This window comes from Phalacrocorax carbo, chromosome 8, assembly GCF_963921805.1.
Source record: "Phalacrocorax carbo chromosome 8, bPhaCar2.1, whole genome shotgun sequence".
Lineage (NCBI taxonomy): Eukaryota > Metazoa > Chordata > Aves > Suliformes > Phalacrocoracidae > Phalacrocorax > Phalacrocorax carbo.
Window position 1 is genome coordinate 6,962,107 of NC_087520.1, and position 19,085 is coordinate 6,981,191.

Genomic DNA, 19,085 nt, shown 5'->3' on the forward strand with positions numbered 1-19,085 from the left:
TCAGGCAAAAGCTCTGAAAGCCTCTTGTTTTATCCCCTCCTCTCAACCTCTCAATTTCATCAATTTCATTCTAAATCTCTTCCTCCCCCCCCTGCAATTTCTTACTGTCAAATTCCAGGCTGTTTCTGTCCTCACCCTGCTCATGTCTCCATCAGGGGAAGGGGATGGTGCAGAGAAAAGGTCAGAGGTGGCCTTGGGGAGGTGACAAAACACCCTCCTGGAGCCTCTGTGGGGCTGTGCTTTGGTCTGAGGAGAAAAAGCCAGCCTGAAAGCAATGATTGTGACTACGCGGTGATGGCCAGCGCAGCCGGAGTGTCACACTGGTGGGGAGGAGGATGTTGGTGGGGAGGAGGATGTTGGTGGGGAGGAGGTTCCTGGTTGCAGATGATGGGTGTTTCTGGCCTGGATGGCACAGAGCTGGTCCTCGGTCCCTCGGTCCCCTCCAGAGCAGAGGTGTGTCTGGCCTGACAGGTGACAAGCAGGTGATTTCCCACATCCCACCTTGCAGGCAGACACAGCTTTGTGGGGGTCTTGTTTCTGCTTGGGTTTCCCTATCAGAAAATGTATGGCGATCTTCTTGCTTCTTTAAGAAAGAAAACAGATGAGAAACTCCTCTTGCCACAGCGTCGGGAGCCCCTTGGAGCCATGTCAGAGCCCAGGGACTCCCTGTTGGGTCCATGGTAGGGGCATTCCCCCTGCACACAGCTGGGTCTGTCTGTCTGTCCTGCTCTCCAGGGCTGGGCTGAGCTTCGCTCAGAGGTTGGAGAGGTGGATTTGCCCCCAGACAGAGTAAATGCAGGGGGACCCAGAGCCTTCCCTTCCCACCAGCCCTCCATTTCTGAATCAGTTGGATGCTGCCACTGGGCATGGGAAAGCACCACCCAGGAGCATGGGTTCCGTGTCCCCCAGCATGGGGACAGGGCTGGTGGCAGGCACAGCCCAGTTTGTCCCCTGCCCACAGCTGGGCTTTAACACAAGGGTTCAGGGACCCAAGGCACCCTGCTCCTGGGGTTCAGATGGCTTCAGGGAAGGGGTGGACTCCCTTGGGGCATCCTCATGGGCAACACCCACGATGCCCTAGTGTCTCCAAAACCAGCTGCTACAAAGGGACTGTGGTTGGTGGTGTGGGAACAGCTGTGGGGTGTTGACAACAGGGGGGAGAGCGGTCCTTGGTGCTCGCTGGGGTCACCCACTGCCTCAGCCCCCTGCAGCCAGGGTGGGAGGTCTGAATTCGTCCCCCTCGTCCGCTGGGGTTCCTGCACTTTGAAATGCAAACCTGCCTTTCAATGCAAATGCTGCGAGAGGTTGGGCCCAATAAAAGCCTGTGGACAGGGAGGTGCCTGGCCCCGGGACACAGCTCCCCAAGGCGCCCAGGTGAGCGACGAAGGAGGGGCGGTCGCCTCCCTGCCAAACCAAACCCGGCCCGCAACCAGCAGAACAGCGGCACAGCATGTGTGCGGAGCTGGCCGGGGAAGATGTATGTAGGTTATCTTTTGGATAAAGACACCAACATGTATCCCAGCCCTGTCCGGCATCCCAGCCTCAACCTCAACCCCCAGAATTATGTGCCGGGGCCACCCCAGTACTCGGACTTCGCCAGCTACCACCATGTACCGGGGATTAATAGCGACCCGCACCATGGGCAGCCGGCAGCCGCCTGGGGCTCTCCCTACACCCCTGCCAAGGAGGACTGGCATTCCTACGGGACCACCGCTGCACCTTCCACTGCCAGCCCAGGGCAGTTTGGATTCAGCCCCCCAGATTTTAACACCATCCAACCCCCAGGGTCTGGACTCCTGCCTCCGCCCATCAGCAGCTCAGTCCCCCAGCTCTCCCCTAATGCCCAGAGACGCACCCCGTACGAGTGGATGAGGCGCAGCATTCCCAGCACCAGCAACAACGGTAAGGAACCCCCCAGCCCTGCACTCTTGCGCCTTCCTCGGTGCAGAGGATCCCTGGGCTTGAAGTCCTATGGGGCTGGATCCTGCTCCACAGCTCTCCCTGCATGGGGACTGCCAGGAGGAACAGCAGGCTTGGCCTGCCCTCTGCATGGCGCCTGGTCCCCAAAGAGCAGGGGGACCCCACTGCCGAGGTGGCAGGGGCCAAGGATGGGCAGGGAGAGTTCCGTCCTTCCACATCGCTGGAAGCCAGGGTTATATGGTTGGAAAGTTCTTTTCCCTGGCCAGTCTCTTCCCCTGGGATCCCAGGGCCCTGCCAGCCCCGAGGAGGTGTTGGACAGGGTGTCTGGTGTGTGCAAGGGTGAGCGTGCAGGGCTGCGGCTGAGAGCTGGCGTGCAGCTGCGTGTGGGAGCCCATGGACAGGGGGGTGTGCAGGTGTGTGCAAGATGCCTTATGCTGCATGCTTGTGTATTTGTGTACAGGTAAGGTACCATATGTATATATGAGGAGGGAAGGTGCTGCATGCGCTATGTGTATGTATGTAAGGTGTATTCAGTGCACGTGAGGTGCTATAGGCTCTGTGTGCGTGTGCAACGAGCCATAAGCAGTATGTGCATATGGGGTTGGCTGCGTAGACAGTGTCGGTGAGCCTGTACAGGGGATGCTACATGCTCGATGTGTGCATGCAGGGTGCTGTGCGTTGAGGACAGCGCCGTGTGTGCTGCGTGTGCAAGGTGCGGTGTGTTTGCGTGTGCGATGCGTACGTGCACACATGGGGTGTGTGCAGGGTGCAGTGTGTGTGTGCATGTGGGGTGCGTTTGGGGACGATGCCACGTGGAGGGTGCATGTGGGTGCTCCAGGTGCGTGTGGGGGTGTGTATGTGGGGGGGTGTGTGTGTGCACAGCCTGTGGGTGCTGTACACTGCATGAGCGGGTGCCCCACTCCTGTGCTTACCAAGCGGCCGTGCTGTCCCCAGGGTCCTGTCCCCCTGTCCCCAGGGTCCTGTCCCTGCTGAACTCCTGACCTGGGGGTGGAGAGGGGGGAAGTGTCTGGGCAACTCCAGCCCCTGCCCGCTCTGGGTGGGGGGGCCCTGCTGGCCACTTCAAAGGCGGTGGGCAGATCCCCCCTTGAGGCCAGCCCAAATTGACAAGGGCTTTGCTTTGTCATGGAGATGGTGGCCGGCTCCTTTGGCAGCGAGGTGAGGTGCCGGACCCTTTGTGCTGCCCTGCCTGCACCCTTTCATCTTCCCCTCCAGGCTGCGATTGCTGCTGCCAGCCCAGCCTGGACCTGTCCTGCCTGCAGCGGGACCCTCTGCCCGCGGGGCTCACTGGGACCCTCCACCCCTGCCCCTCTCCCATGCTGGCCATGAGCTCTGCAGAGCACTGCTGGGGGCCAAACTCACTACAGGAGTGATCTGTGCGTCTCTCGGGCCAGTTTGCTTTTTGTTGTCCCATATCTCTGGCACCGGGGCCAGGGCTCCCTGTTCGCAAGGTGTCTCCAATTTTAGGCTTGTTTCTGGCTCCCCTCTGTCCCTGCATGGGGCTGGCCAAGCCCCATGTAGACACCGAGATGCAAAGGGATCATGCAGAGATGCCTGGGGTCTTCCAGCACGGAAAATGGCTCCTCACATTGGCCAGATCCATGTGGCGGGGATGGGGTTGTCCCAGCAGGACCAGTGGCTGCGGTGGAGCAGGGAGAACATCGCAAAAAAAGGAAAAAAAACAGCCCCAGTCTGGAAAGAGGAGGGGAGAGGCAGGCTGGTATTTCCAGGCCCTGTTTAGGGAAAAAAGCCTCCCCCATACCCAGTGATGGAGGCCCACAGGTGTGCTGGGGCTGAGGGCTTCCCTCTGTCCTGGGGTGGAAGGCGGGTGTCATTCTGCAGCTCCCCTGCAGCTGGGACCCAGCCACCTCTACGGATTTTGTAGGTCCAAGCGTCTCGGTTTCTTCTGAGGAAAGAGGTGGGAGAGAAAACTGATGAGGAGAGAAAGACATCAGCATGCCTCTCCTCTGGATCAAGGGCATGGTTTACACCCAGCAGCAGGGCTGAGATAAAACAGGGGCTTGAAAGTGCCTCTGATTGAGTTAGATGACAATTGAGTTGATTGAATTCTGGAAAAATATCATTAGTTGCTTAGTTTGTATCTCTTAGATTAAATACACACAAAGGGAGAAATAAATCAGCCTTGTTCCCTTTGCACGCAGCAGAGGAGCTGCCCCAGCCCAGCCCCCAGCAATGTGGGGATGGGTGCTGGGTTGAAAGCCCCTTTCTTGTGGTGCTTCCTGAGGTCAGATGACCAGCAAGGTCCCTTTTTAAGGCACTTGCAGATTAAGGATCTGTCCTTGTGCCTCTGCTGGGTCCAAGCCCAGCGCTGCTGGTGCCAAGTGGCTGAAGGATTTGGCCGCAGCGGGACCATGTGCTGGGAGATGGTGGGATGCAGCCTGTGTTTTCCAGGGCTGCCTTTTAAATTTAAAAAAAACCCCACAACCTTTCTTGATTCAGCTTGAAAGAGAGCAGGGCAGAGATGGGTTTCACATAGATAAGGGTGACATTCTTAGATGAATTGTTTTACCGAAATCAATAAACTGGACTTGGATTGATTAACTACCCATCTCACCGCAGTGGGAATAGGAAATGAATATGCGGTCTTTTTTGCTATAAATATCAACAGTTTCATTACGAATGCTATAAATCATAATACTTCAGAGGGTTGTAAATTAAGGTTCCCTCTCTGTCTTGCCTTGTATAAACAGCTCTTGGCTGCAGTCTGAAAGCTTTTGGGAAAGAGCTGTGGGGTGACAAGAGAAAATGTTATGCAGGGAATATGTGTGTGTTGGGGGCTTCTGCAAATGCGAGCCAGAGAAAAATCAATGAGAAATCTCTGAGTGACTCATTGCAGAGTCAGGCTTCACAGGGGGATGATTTTATATACCTGTTGCTAAATACGTGCGTGCTTCACCCGGCTGAGTCAAGATAAACCTGCAGCAGAAGGGATTGCGACGCCAGAGGGCTGATTGCTGGAAATTGGGAGTTAAAGAGAACCAAGCTGGAAGATGTCCCTAGGCCTCATTTCTCTCTCCGATGTCACCTCTTTTTCTGCTCATAAATTCTTCATGAGCAGTGTGTCAGAGCCTCACGCTTCCTTCTTATTCGCAATTATTTGCAAACTTCCTTGTGAATTGCACCCCGGCTCTATAAAAAGCTCAGGAAGACGGCTGGAAACGGCGCTGGCTGAACTTTGAAATTCACCCTCTGCTCGTTAGTTATGCAAATCCTCAGATACTGCCTCTGGTCTGGCTTTTAGGTCACTAATCAAGCCAGGGCCGCAGTGCTAAATATTGCAAGTGAAAGTGCAATTGGGGCATCCCTTGGGGAGGTGAATGTGCGCAGGGCTTCACGTGGTATTGGTGCCCGTGGTGCCTGGGCAGGTTTTGGGGTCATGGAGAGCAAATAGTGATGCTCCAAGCATGTGTAGGTGGTGGTTTGCTGGGTATGCAGTTTTCCATCTCAGTTTTCACAATTTCCAGCTCAGCTTTCCAGCTCTATTTGTTGCCCTAGTGAGGTCCATAAAAGCTGGAGGAAAGAGTAAAAACCCCAGTAATGAGACAGAAATGTTTCACCTGGACAGGCGGGGTTCATGCTATGCATGGTATGTTTTGGGGTGATGGTGGTGGCTGGAGGATGATGCATTTCCCTGGTCAGTTCCTGCATGGGGGACCCCTCTTTTATGACACAGTCACTCCCCATGAGACCCTTTGCTCCCCTGGGTCACAGTGTGTGCATGCATCGGGCCCCTCAGTCTTGTCCCCTTGAATTATTAACCCACAACCTGCTTCTGGCCCCAGCTGGGATTTGTTGACTGCTTAGCCTGCTGGCCAAGGTACAGGCCTTTCAAACTTTCCTAGAATTTACTTTCCTTGAACAAAAAGGGCTTCCCTGGAGCACTGGTAGTACCTACGTGATGGGCTTGGCTGGCTAATACCCTGGGATTAGCAGAGGGATACTTTAAACCTCTGGCCAATGGCAGATGTTTCCTACAGGGGACCCTTCAAGGACACCCACTCCAGCATTGTTAGGTTTGCAATCTCCCAGATAAGGGGCCGGATCCTTCCCCCGTGCTGCCCCACAGTAAGGATGGGCTGAGCCCTATGGGGCTGTGAAGGGGGAGAGGAGTCCTGGTGCCAAGCCGGCACCTTGCTGTCCACCTCCTCCTGCCACAGCTGGGCCAAATCCAGCCAGGCAGCTGATCCAGATGAGCTGGATCCAGGCTCTGTGCTGCAGGGCCAGCATGAAGGCAATACTCTGAAACGGGCTGTTTCCAGCCCACATGCGCTCGCCAGCCTGCATATGCCATCCTGGCACTCCTCATCCTCCCGCGCTGGTGTGGTCTTTGACCCCGCATGGGAGCCTGGCTGGCAGCGCTTGGCTTGGCGCTCATAAAACCATGGGAGCAACTGAAGGAATCTGCCAGTTGCCAAAATAAAGGGTTGAATCACAGCAGGGCTGGGAAAAGCTTGCCCTAACACCCTGCCGCAGGCTGCTGCCCCTGGGGTTGAAGCGTCTCCTGTCATGTTGCTCCATGTCCGAGAACGTGGGGTTGTGATGGCTTGCTGCAACCACCGACAGCCTGCTCCTCGTGCTGTTGGGGATTGCAACCCCTGCGAGGAAGATGAGCCTTGCAGGAGGGATGCCTTTGCCCACAGGTGTGGGTGTGGGTGCAGATCTGGCCCTGTCCTGTTGTGCCAGCAGCACGGAGCCCAGCCAGGGCCAGCTCCTGTGCACTGGTCTGCACTCTCCAGGTCCAGCTCTTTGCCCAGGTGTTTCTGCCCCTTCCCAGCAGCCAGGCTGCCCTGTGTGGTTGTGCCATGCACCAAGCCCAGGTCTCTGCCTCCCGGCTCTGCCAGCCCCATAACCTCCAGGCAAGGAACTCCCAGCCGCACACAGTCACTTATAGCAAAGCTGTGGGGCTTTTTTTGGATGCATAGATCTTGATCCTTTGTGAGCAGGAGACTAGAAAACCATCAGGACAAGTGGTGTGGTTTTAGAATCATAGAATCTTAGAATTGTTTAGGTTGGAAAAGACCTTTAAGACCATCAAGTCCGACAGTTAACCCAGCACTGCCAAGTCCACCAATAAACCCTGTCCCTAAGCACCATATCTACAAGATTTTTAAATACCTGCAGGCATGGTGACTTAACCACTTCCCTGAGCAGCCTGTTCCAGTGCTTGACAACACTTTCAGTGAAGAAGTATTTCCTAATAACCAATCTAAACCTCCCCTGCTGCAACTCGAGGCCATTTCTCTTGTCCTGTCACTTGTTACTTGGGAGAAGAGACCAACCCCCACCTTGCTACAACCTCCTGTCAGGTAGTTGTAGAGAGCAATAAGGTGTCCCCTGAGGTTTAGGGACAGTGAAATGAGCTGGGCTGTCTGTCCCATGCGTCAGCATTACCACTGCATAGTGTGGCTGCTGTTGCCTCTGCTCAGCAGAGGGAGCATAGACCCCTCCGCACAGAAGCAGCTGGAGCACATCTGGCTGTCAGACAGGGGTGACTACAGCCAAACTGGAGGCTCCTGAGCATTAGGAACTGACCCCAGCTCTCTCCCAGGCCTGAGGTTTCTGCCATGGGACATCGCACTGCTGGCTGCCCCCCTCTTTGCAGTGTGTGTGTGGGATGGAGCTGCAGAAGGACTGGGGGTTAAGAGCCCCCCGCACTGACCCTGGGACTCCACTCTGGTTTGAAAGTACTTCTGTGCCTCAGTTTCTCTGTCCATAGCATTACCTAAGCTATGCCAGGGGTGGGGGGAAGTTTTCCTTGATGCTTTCCCTGGGGAGGAAAGGCAAATCCTGATAGAGCACTGCTTCTTCTGGGCCAAGAGGATTTTATCCTCTTTGCAAGCAGATGCCGTTCATTCAGAATAAAGCAGCTGGCGAGAAAGCACCCACCCGGGGCGGGGACAACCTTGGACCCCATCTTGCTGGACTCTAACTCCAGTGAAGACAAGTTCTTTCCCTGGTGCGCACTGGTGATGGGACATTCATACCTGATGTTGTTCAGCAGTAAAATATTATAGTGCCATCAGATGGTGTGGAAACTCACCCAGTCCAGACAGGCAGGCAGATGAGTCTGCACAGATGGAGCCACTGCATGGCCAGAGCGTGGCCAGGAAGGTGAGGCCACACAGGGCTGCTCCGGGAGCATGTTGTCCAGACTCTTCGCGCCAGTCATGCGAGGAGCTGCCACACCGCAGGGTGTGCAGAGCCACCGAGCAGCTGCGGGGCCCGCCACCCTGGCAGCAATGCCAGAGTCCCCCACACCATGTCCGCGTCCCCGGCCCTCAGGGACCTCTGCAGCGGGGCGTGACAGCCGGCACCGCGGTGGGCTCTCATCTCAGCAGCTCCGGCAAGTGGGTTGGGGTTGCCCTACCCTGGATGCCCTGATCAGAGCCCTGATGGCTGCATAGCAGCTTCCCATGGAGCCAGGTTTTGCAGCTGCAGCAATTTTGAGCTGCTTTGACCTGTGAAATAGAGACCTTTAGAAAAGTGCACAGGTTTATGCTCCTTGCTGCTGGCAGCTGTGCTGCTCATGCTGTGGCTGGGAAGGCTGTGTTCTGCTCATAGGGATGCTCCATTTGGAGCGGGCCTGGTCCCCTCTTAGCTGTCCTGGGTGCCCTGGGCTGGCTGAGTTGCTCTGTGGGACTGCAGGAAAGACAAGCTCCAAAAAACATACCCCAGCTCTTGCTCCTTCACTATTTGCTGCCTCCTCCCAGGGTGCTGCTGCCAACTCCATAGTCTCCTCCCTGGTTTGAATCAGCCTTTTCCCAGTGCTTTCTAAAGCTGCTCTACACCAGCTTCAAAATACTCCATCACCCTATAACGTATCCGTTAGGGTGTTTGGGGGACTGTTTCTTATTGAAAGCCATCCTTTGGGCAGACCAAGGCTGGAGTGGGTGAATTACCATCACCCTGGCAGCCTCTGCCATAGCCATGGGGGTGCAGAGCCTGGGATGGTGGGTACAGGGATCTGGTTTGATTTTCCCTTCCCCTGTCCCTGCTTCTCCAGCAGCTGCAGTTCAGGGCAGGAGCTCCAGCATCCCCATCCCCAGAGCAGGGCTGCAGGGGAGCGGATCTGGGCTGGGGGTCAGGACCTCGTACCCCCGCATGTGTGCGAGTGCGTGTGCGTGTACACTCAGGAGTGTGTCCTTTGGGGTTTGCACAGCACATTAAAGCTATTCCCTTATCTAATCATGGCTCAGGTGAGTGCTATTAGGGTTATACATTAACAGTGGTAACGAAACCCTCTCCCCACGCAGCCATTGGCACTGCCTTGATCCCAAAGCTGAAACCCTTCCCACCGGCCCTGCGAATGGCTCCATTTGACTGCCTGGGTAGTTCCTTTGCCTGGTCTTTTGGGGACAAGAAGAAGGGACTTTAAATGCATAATGGGGCTGGAAGGGGCTAGCAGCTGTGCCAGGAGGCATCACCAGCATCCCCTTTGCACCCCATATACCTACCCCGTGCTCTCTCCCGGTGCAGCAGCAGCAGTTCTGGGCTATCCTGGTGCTGTGGGACAGCTCAGTCCACCTTCGATGGGCTTCCCTGGAAATTCGGGAGCAGCCCCATCTCTGCTTGGCCATGCTCCCCGCTGTAGCGCTGGGGTTTCCCCATAGGTACGAGGGCTCTCCATAAGGAGCCAGGCTGCCTTGACCTGAATTTCCTCTTTCCTTTCACAGAGCCATAAAAAGTCTCCAGGAGAGAGTTAAGTGTAACCCAGCATTCATATTCGCGGTAGTTGAATTATTCATTGTCAATAGTATTTCTTGCGAGTCCTTTTCTTTTCCTTGTGAATCACCCACAACACATTCCCAAATTCAGCAAACATCACCGAAACCATCAATTAGTTGAGATGAATAACTTTCCATCTCTGGCTTGGTTGTGAGCCCTCTGCTTTGAGTCTTTGCTACCTGATATTGGGTGGCGAGAGACTGGTGCCCAGCGCACACAGTGACCACTCGCCGGCATGGCCGAGTATCTGCCAGGCCTGAGGCAAAGCACAGGCTGCATCAGGGCTGAACGGTGAAAAGGAAATAGCAAAGAACAAGCCATGACGGATTTATTTACAGCTGCAGCAGGAAATAATAATTCCTCCTGAAATTCATGGCATACATGGTATTCACAAACCGCCCTCTTTCTTTATTCTTTAATGCTTTTTTTACTTGATTTGTCAGTTCCATTGCTCCAGCTGTTTTTTTCTCCAAGCAGCAGTATTCAAATAGCAATATTGCAAATAAGATAATTTTTAATTCATTATATCTTCAGAAAGGTTTTTGCTTTTGAATGCAAAAAAAAAAAAGAGATAAATTTATATGAGAAAGAAAAAAACTTGTAGGAGTCCCTGAGCCTGGAGCAGACAGAGGGAGCCTGGCTTCTCACGGAGCTGCTAAACCCTGCATAAATCTCTGCCGGCGCCTCTGGTTTATTCTGTAACTCCCTGGGAATCCCTGTGTTTGCAGATTCAGCACAGGTCCCTCCTGGGATGGGGTGCAGAAGTCCTTATGCTGAGAAACCCTTCTCAGGCGGGGTGGCAGGAGGAGGCAGTAACCCCATGGGCAGGGCAGGAGTCCTGTGGGAGATCAAGAGGTCCCACATGGGCCGGATACCCCCAGCAGCGCTCCAGCACCGCACTATGCCATGGTCAGTTTTGTTTCGAGCCGCCAAGGCCGATGTGTGCCAAAGAGGAGCCAAAAGCCCAGGAATGCTGCTGTAGATCCCTCTTGCACTAAACTGCTGCGTTTCAGCCACGTGTCTGCAGACATCTCCATACACATCTTGCTCAATCAAATTACCTTTTTTACCCTGTTTTTACCTGCAAAGTCACCCTGTGTGGCCAGAGACAGGTTTGCTCTCGGCGGTGGTGAGGAGGGATTAGATGTTCACTTCCAAACAGCCCTGGGATGAGCTGGGCCTCCCGCTCTCCAAAGTGGTGGCTGAATTAATCACATCCCTCAAGTATGAGTTAGTGTCTAAAGCCCAGCTCTGGTGCTGGGAGATTTGGTTTCTACTCATGGCCATGTTGCAGCCTTGCCATGCTCCTACCCTCCCCCTTTTGGTGCTGCCTGGGGTCAGCGCTGGGACCCTTGGCTGTCCTGGCCAGCCCCTGGCATCATCCCACTCACGTTGTGCTGAGTCCTTGCCAGCACCTACTTCCAGGAGCAATGGCAGGAGGACAGCAAGAGTGACATATTGATGGAAATTGAGAGCTAACTTGAATTGCAGGGCCACTGCTTTTGTGCTTGGGAGCACTTGGGTCAAGACCCAGCAGGGTGAGACACCTCCCGTGCCCACCCCCGCTCCCACATGCACCCAGGGGTGCACACACACACCATGCACTTCCACATGTGGTTTGCTCGGTGGCCTATGGCAGGAGATGGACCTGCTGGTTTTTGCTGATTTAGTAGAAAACCAACTGCTTTTTGGCATCCCATGGGATGCTGGAGGGAAAACGACCCCAGGGGAGCCCCTCTCCCACTCACAGCGTACTGTGGCCGTGGGTTGTCCTGTCTCCAATGGTCTTTTACATTTATCTTTCAACATCAGAGGTGGCTTAGGAAAGCCCCCATCTCCTTGCAATGGGGAAGCATGGGAAAGTCACCCTTAAAAATAAAATTGAGTTGGTTGTGAAACAGATTTGCAGCCTGGGAATTGGGGTTCTGCTGTGTGGAGATTCTCTGATGACTGATTACAGTTGAGTCCTCTCCGGAGTCTCTGAAACACAGTTTTGCTCTGTGCCACCCAAAGTCCTGCTTCCACTAGGATGGTCAGAATTTAATAATATTGCTGAGGTGTCTAGATATCGATCAGATTTGATCGAAACTGATGGATGTGCCAAGCACTTGTTAGGCAGAATGGATGAATAGGATGGCAGGCACACAAAGATCCCTTTCTTGGGGGAAGAAGGCTGTAAGCGAGATTATACAGATTGCTGGGTCACTAGAAATCCCTCCCTACACATCTTCAGCAGTGATGGGCAGTATGCTGTCCACACTGGTACATCCAGGGCAGCCCCAGGGCAATCCATGGAGCGGTTCTGGGCTTGCTCCTGCCCCTTCCCATGGCAGCACCGCTCTCAGCAGCAGAAAGTCAGGAGATGATGGGCAAACATGTCTGCCAGGCAAACAAATGGCCGGGTTCCCAGTGAGAAGGACAGTGGCTGATCAGCTGAAAGCACAGCTCGGTCCCTCCCAACGCTCTGGAACAGGATTTTGTTATTCAGGGTGGAGAAGCAAATATTCACAGCTGTGTTTATTCCCTGCCCGTGCGCTCTTTTGCAGAGGAAAGCACCAGCAACTTGTCAGCAAACTGCCGGGCATGGGTGCCCTTCCTTGAAGTGCCACCCACACCCCCACCAGTGCCACCCTCTGCCCCCAGCCCAGGCAGAGTTCAAGCAGTTGGCTCTTGCTCTGCAGCCTGCCCTGCGTGTGTGCGATTTAATGAAGGAGCTAATGGAGAAGGCACTGGGATATTTTTTACTGTATTTTTCTGCTAGAAAGTGGCAGGTGCTGCCTCATGCACAGAGAAGATGTGGGGCTGGATGGCCCCAAACTCTGACTGTACCTGGAGGGCCCCAAGGCGAGATTTAGGCTGGCTTTGGTCAAACACAGCTGGCCCATGGGTCCAGTCCCTGGGAGTGCTTGTGCATCATGTGGGCTTTCCTCAGTGCATCTTTAAAGACTGCACTGAAAGAATAAGCTGCTGCTCTCTTCTGAGCTCCATATCAGGAGGAAGAAAATAACCCTCTGGGTGGCAGAGAAATGCTGTCATCCCTGGGTTTTCCCTTTTTCCCCTGTCCTGATCCGTGTTCCTTCGAGGGATGGCACTTTGGGTTTGGGCTTCCTGGCAGAGAGCTGGGCTTCCCTCCCTGCCTCCCAGGCCTGCAGCTTGTCCTCAGCCCATTGCAGGGCTGGCAGCTCTGCTCCTCTTGGGGACGGTGTGTCACAGCACATAGGATTTATAGTCCATCTTCTTGAGATGCCTCTGAATCCCTTCTGTCTTTCCACCAAGGAATATACCCAATGCTTTCCAACATGGAGAAACACCCTGGTGCTACCCAGGATGGACATTAAATCCAGTAGGACCCTCACAACTCTCTTTTCCACTGATATCCAAGGCATTGCCATGTTTCTCCTGAGCTCTCCACAGGTGGCTGTGTAGCTTCTCCATGTCCTTGGTGATGGTCCTGCCCATTCCATGTCCTCAGTGATGCTCGTACCCATCCCTTCCATCACTGTCAGCTCACCCCCGCTCTGCTCTCTCTGCCAGGCAAGACCAGGACAAAAGACAAGTACCGGGTGGTTTATACAGACCACCAGCGCCTGGAGCTGGAGAAGGAGTTTCACTACAGCCGCTACATCACCATCCGCCGCAAGGCTGAGCTGGCCGCTGACCTTGGGCTCACTGAACGGCAGGTCAGTGCTGCAGTGTCCCAGGAAAACCTGTGTCCTGGGTGGAGATGGGGCTGGGGAGGGGAGGGCTGCAACCCAAGCAGGCAGCAGTGGTCCCACCTTACTCCGCATCTCTGTCTTCTCTTCCAAAGCCCAGGATGCTCTCCCTGCCCCAGGGGGACCCCAAGTGTTGCACCTGTCCCCATTTCTGCATTGCCATCTTTGTTTTTCTGCAGGTGAAAATCTGGTTTCAAAATCGGAGGGCAAAGGAGAGGAAGGTGAACAAGAAGAAGATGCAGCAGCAAAGCCAGCCCACCAGCACCACCACACCAACCCCACCGGCCGTCGGCACGCCGGGACCCATCGGAGGCCTCTGCAGCAGCAGTGCCCCAAACCTCGTCTCCTCATCTCCGCTGATGATCAAGGAGGAATTCATGCCTTAACCTCCTTCACCAGCTATAGACACCAAGAGATAAGCACTATGCAGCAGAGCCCAGCCGGTCATGTGCTCTGAAGAGTGACAGCCCCTTCCCAAAGACACCATGATCCTCAGCTGAACCAACAGGGTGGCCAGCAAGGCTGGGCGAGGTGGCACCAGGACCTTCCCAAGGGGCTGGTGGGCTCTCTCCTATGTAAAAACCATAGGTTAGGTAGTATTGCTCTCCTGTAGGAAATGTGCACTGGTCTGGTCTCTGGTATTTGTAGCCCAAAGCAAGGTCCTAATGTCAGCAGAAGGAAGGGGGTGGTGGATGGCTTTCCCTTGGTGCTTCAGGTGGAGCTGGTAGGACGCTTCCTTCAGTCCTCCTTGCAATCCATCTGCCTGGTGCTTTTCGGGCAGTTTGAACAAGACTGAACTAGAAAAAGACCTGGCTGGACTCAGGGCAAAACAAATTTCTGCTGAGCTGGTCTCCTGGGTCTGCCGCACTGGGAAGAGGGGTGCCGAAGGCAGAGCGAGTTGGGCTGCAGGAGCCAGGCAGGACCCTCGGCCATGGGACCCAAGGGGTGACTCCTTCAAACCATGGTGATGGTGGTGAGCCAGAGCACACCCTTGGCAAGAGTCCCTGCACATCCCCACCCATGTCCCCCAGCCACCCTGACAGTGCCCACTCCTGTGCCCCCAGCTCTGCCCCTGCAGTCACAAAGACCCATGCAGAGAGTGTCCAGCAGCCCTGGTGCCCCGGTTGTGCCATGGCAAGGCAACACTGCAGACATCCTCGACCCAGAGCACAGGAGGAGGAGAGGAGAGGAGAGGAGAGGAGAGGAGAGGAGAGGAGAGGAGAGGAGAGGAGAGGAGAGGAGAGGAGAGGAGAGGAGAGGAGAGGAGAGGAGAGGAGAGGAGAGGAGAGGAGAGGAGAGGAGCGTGGGCATGGGCGTTTTGGAGACAGACCACCCTGCTGAGCCCTGAGACCTCCTTACAGTGCGGAAGGGGAGGGAACAGGAGAACAAGAAGGTTTATCATTGGGACAGGGTGGAAGAACCAGCCCCAGGCCATCCAGAAGAGCCAATACCTGGGAGAGCTTTGTGGTGCTGCTCCAAGGGAGCACAGCTGCTGCTGGCACTGGGATCTGATGTCACCAGGGTGGACAGGGACCATCTCAGGCAGAGGAAGGGCTGGCATATGCCCTGGTGTTAGGTCATAGACAGGTGGTTTCCAGAAAGAGCAGTGGGTTTCCCCAATTTTATTCAAAGCCCAAAGGACTCCAGGTTTCGCTTTCCATCTCCCCTCTCCTCAGTGCACTGCACCACTTCTTGCCCACTGTGTGCCCTATGCCAGTAACTGATATCCCCTTTTTCGTGCTGGTGAACTGCAGCTGAAATGTCCCTTCACCCTGCTGAGTCCTGACCACTGTATTGGCCCAGGTTTCTGATGTCCCAAAGGCCGGCGGGACATGGCTGGGACACAGAGGGTCTGGAGCTCTTGCTTGTGGCTGTGCTGGGTGCTCCTGGGCCATGGCTTCCCAAGACTGACAGGGATGAGGGTGCATGGGCCTCATATGGCAGCTCACATGACGTTTCCCAGTGGCACTTCTCTGAGCTCCAGAAAGGTGGAGCAGCAGATATGTCCCCTGCTGCCTGCAGTGAATCCAGTCTCATCACACCCGACACCGCTGGTGCATTGCACCCCTCGGCCACCTTGTCCACTGCCAGCCTCACACCTCTCACAGCCCCTCATGGCCCAGAAAACAAGGGGCACAGGCATGCTGCTGCTTTTACAAGCAGGTCCCTGCCATCCCACTGCGTCTGCCACTCCGCTCCAGCTCTTGTAGGATTTGGGTCTCCCTCCCACGGGGGCTGCTAACACCTCCCTCGGCCACCGCTGCCAGCTGCGCTCAGTGGCAAGGATGAATGTTTGCATTGGCTTGGGACTTTGGCTCAGACTTTGTGTATATAAGGCAGAACTGGTTTTCCTTTTTATTTTTTAGGCATCAGTGAAAATAAAAGCGAGCAGGAATCCCGCACACCATGGGTTTGTTGCTGTCTCCTCCCAGCCTGTGGTGCTGTGGGAGGCGAGGAATGCCGGCTCCGCAGTCTGAAGCCCATGAGCGGGGCCAGGGTAGGGAGGGAGGGGTCCTGCCCAGCCCCACCAAAAATGGTGCAGGTGGGTGTCTTGATGGAGCAGCCTTGGCCCTGTAGCATGTGGTGTGTCCATCCTGCAGGGGCATTGCTGGGGGTGGCATGGCCTTTACCACTGAGAGGGCTGGCTGTGCCAGGCAACCTGACGGCTGCAAACTGACAGCCCCAGGGGCAGCCGGGGAAAGGGTGAGGCCAGGCTCAGGCTGGTGGAGGCCAAAGAACAAGGCCAGCTGCCCACGGACGTGGCCACCTCCCATTGGTGCCTCCTGGCCTCTAATCTTGTTTTATGGCTGTTGATGGGCTGAATATCCTCCTTGTCCAAGAAGAGCAAACAGAGAATGAGGATGTGAGATAGTGCGTGGGACAGCTGGCATCAATGCCCAGCACTCCTCTTTCTACCCCAGCCACGTACCCCTGGTCCTGCTGGCCACCAAGCAAGGGACTGCCTTCGAATCCCTGCCCAAAACAGTTCCTCCAGCCCCAAAATGTGCCAAGTGTGGCCTGGAAAGAGGCAGGGATATGTTGGCTGAGGTGCCCAGGCAGGGCAGGTGGCTGTGGAGGACATTTGATGCAGAATAAAGTCCTAATGGGTGGAGCAGATGGAGGAGCAGGGGCAGGATGAGGTGGCATTGCAGAGAGGGGGACAGAGTGAAGGTTTTTTTTCCTGGTATTGCAACAGTGGCTGCACCTACTATTGCACACTGGTGACCGCTCACTGGCACGGTGCTTGGGCTGCCTGCAGCACAGGACCACCACCTCCCTGCACCCCTGCAAGGGGATGTAGGGTATCAGGAGCTGAAACAGGCCAGGGCAGGCAAAAGAAATGGAGCTGGTGCCATATGGGAAAAGGGATGGGACTGGATGGGCCACCTGCCCGAACAGCTGGGCCAGACAGGATCAACTGGGGTCCACTTCTGCATGGTTCCCATGCCAGGGGCTGGCTCCTCCACACCCATCCTCCTCCCTTGCCAGGCTTCGCCTGCCTTTAACGTCCAATTTTGTCATTGCCACATGGGGACTGGCTGGTGGGATCTTGCCCTGACAGGGGATGGGTGGTAGCAGCCAGGCCCCTGACGTCACCATCGCCTGCAAGGTCTCCTCAAGGGGGAAGCTTGAAGGGGAACAGAGTCCTGGGTGAGGGGATGAAACGTGCATTTCCCAAATTCACTTGCTGTGTTGAGGTGCCCATGGAGGGCAAAGGGCTGGGCTGGAGGGAAGATGCTCCGCTGTTCACTCAGAGAGGCTGCGGGTGCCGTTGACAGGATGAAATTCCAACTGATACTCTAATCTGGCGCCTGCCTGTTTGCACAGTAGGGTAAAAGTCCAGCGAGCTGTGGGCTGTGCCCTTGGGTCCCTGCCACCCATGTGTGCACAGGGAGCCAGCGCTGTCGGGAAGAGGCAATAAATGCACCCACACACCCAGCCACCCCTTCCCCCAACACACACACACACCCCTTGGCCGGGTGACGAAATGCATCTGCTGCGTCCCCACTCCCGTGTCCTCCCCTGCCTCCCTCCAGCCGTTGTTTGGGCAGGGATGGGTGAGCCCTGCAGAGTCACCACAATGCCAGGAAAGGGACTGGTGGACCCCATGTCCCCACCAGCTTTAGGAACTTTGGTCCAAACCCCCTGGACACATGTTACCTTGACGGTTGCATCCCCAGCAGGTAAGTGGCACCCAGTTTTAGCACCAGCAGTCGCTGTGTCCGAAGCCGCATGGCCCCACATCGAGCTTGGTCCTTATGGGTACAGCCCGGCTCTATGGCCAGGGGAACCTGGCAACTGTCCCCAACAAGCCCCCTCAGTTTCTTCCCATTCCTTCCTCTGTGCTTCCCACTGGCTCCCGCTGCCCGGCTGCACCCCTCCTCAGAGAAATCTTGACATCATCATCAAAATAAGGCCATGCGCACCAGGTGGCCGAAAATGCTGCCGGCCTGCCAGCAGCCTCCGGCATGGCATGCTTCCCAGCAGTGACTAACCAGAGTGCCGCTGCCGTTGTTGCCTTCCTCGTGTCTCGCGGAGCGGATCTGGGTACGGTCCCATCTTGCTATCAGCCACCTTTTTGCCTCTTCCCGGGTAGCTGCCACCAGGATGTGGGTAGGCTGCCAGAGCAGGGTGGGAAAAGGCAATCCCCCAGCCTGTGCGCTGCCATCTCTTTTGCCACTGATGGCAGGCAGCGTGGGCAGTGCCCAGGCCTGTCGGGCACTGCATCGGGATGGAGAGGCACGTGCTTGTTTTCCTGTGGCCCTACCACCCTGTTGCACCCATGCTTCAGCCCATGGAAAGGGAAAGGTTTACTTGATGTCCCAGGGGTGGCGTGGGAGAAGGCAAAGCTTGCTAGGAAATGCTTGCAAGCCCTGTGTATGCTCCCTAGTGCTGGGACCTTGGGGATCAGGGCATAGGGACAGCTGTGCAACACCACCATCCTCTGCCTGAGCTCTCCTGGGCTTTCTGGGGTCCCTGAACTGCACTGCTCTTCACGGGAACACCACTCTGCCTCCTACTGCCTCTGGCAGGTGTTATTCCATGAAGTAGGTCTCTTTCTGGCTCCAGGGTGATGCCAGACTTGAGCCAGCCCTGCAACGAGATGCTGGAGCACCCCAGATAGCCAGGGCGGGCTCTCTGCTCCCAAATGGTCCCAGGCGATGGAGAGCTGAAGGTGCTACCAGAGCAGCACCAGCCAAACCAGAAAAGTGAGCTCCAGACTCAGAACATCTCACCAGCAGCAGTATTAACAGGGACATTTCAAGGTAGTGGTAGCCCTGGATGTCTCTGCTGGTAAATAATGCCCTGGAGGCAAGAAGACAGGGGCTTCAAATCCACCCAGGGAAGGCTGGGTGGTTTGTGCAGGGCTTGGTCCATGCTGGCAACGCAAGGCTGGAGCAGCTGTAGCAAGGTGGCACCAGCCTGTCCCCTCCTATGCTGTGGCAGTGGCCATGGCACACTTCCCTTTAAGTGAATCCCAAGGGAAAAAGCCAAAGGGGTGATTCAGATCACACAGGCATGAAAGGCAAAAAAAGCATCCCTGTCCCTAGCAGGAAGGGTTTGGCTAGGACAGTGCCCTGGCTGCCAGCCTGTCCAGCTCTGGGCTCAGCATTCCCCACCAGCATCCCAGCAGAGGGAAAAGCAATGGATAAGTCCAAGGCAGATAAAACCTGGATTGGTGAATTC

General features: G+C 55.6%; 1 protein-coding gene across 1 annotated transcript; it reads left to right on the forward strand.

The window, feature by feature from the left end:
• The first annotated feature begins 1,360 nt into the window (after window positions 1-1,360).
• On the forward strand, window positions 1,361-14,588 carry CDX1 (caudal type homeobox 1). The gene is made up of 3 exons (XM_064458112.1): window positions 1,361-1,902; window positions 13,219-13,364; window positions 13,577-14,588. Exons 1-3 carry the CDS (start codon window positions 1,476-1,478, stop codon window positions 13,781-13,783), a joined length of 780 nt encoding a protein of 259 aa, XP_064314182.1. The 5' UTR covers window positions 1,361-1,475; the 3' UTR covers window positions 13,784-14,588.
• Window positions 14,589-19,085: the final 4,497 nt, after the last annotated feature.

What these genes read in the sequence shown, in the direction of transcription:
- CDX1 (XM_064458112.1), top strand. Translation starts at nt 1,476, where the DNA reads ATGTATGTAGGTTATCTTTTGGATAAAGACACCAACATGTATCCCAGC. An exon ending in TCCCAGCACCAGCAACAACG is followed by an intron (nt 1,903 to 13,218) that starts GTAAGGAACCCC and finishes TCTCTCTGCCAG; the next exon opens with GCAAGACCAGGACAAAAGAC. An exon ending in TTGGGCTCACTGAACGGCAG is followed by an intron (nt 13,365 to 13,576) that starts GTCAGTGCTGCA and finishes GTTTTTCTGCAG; the next exon opens with GTGAAAATCTGGTTTCAAAA.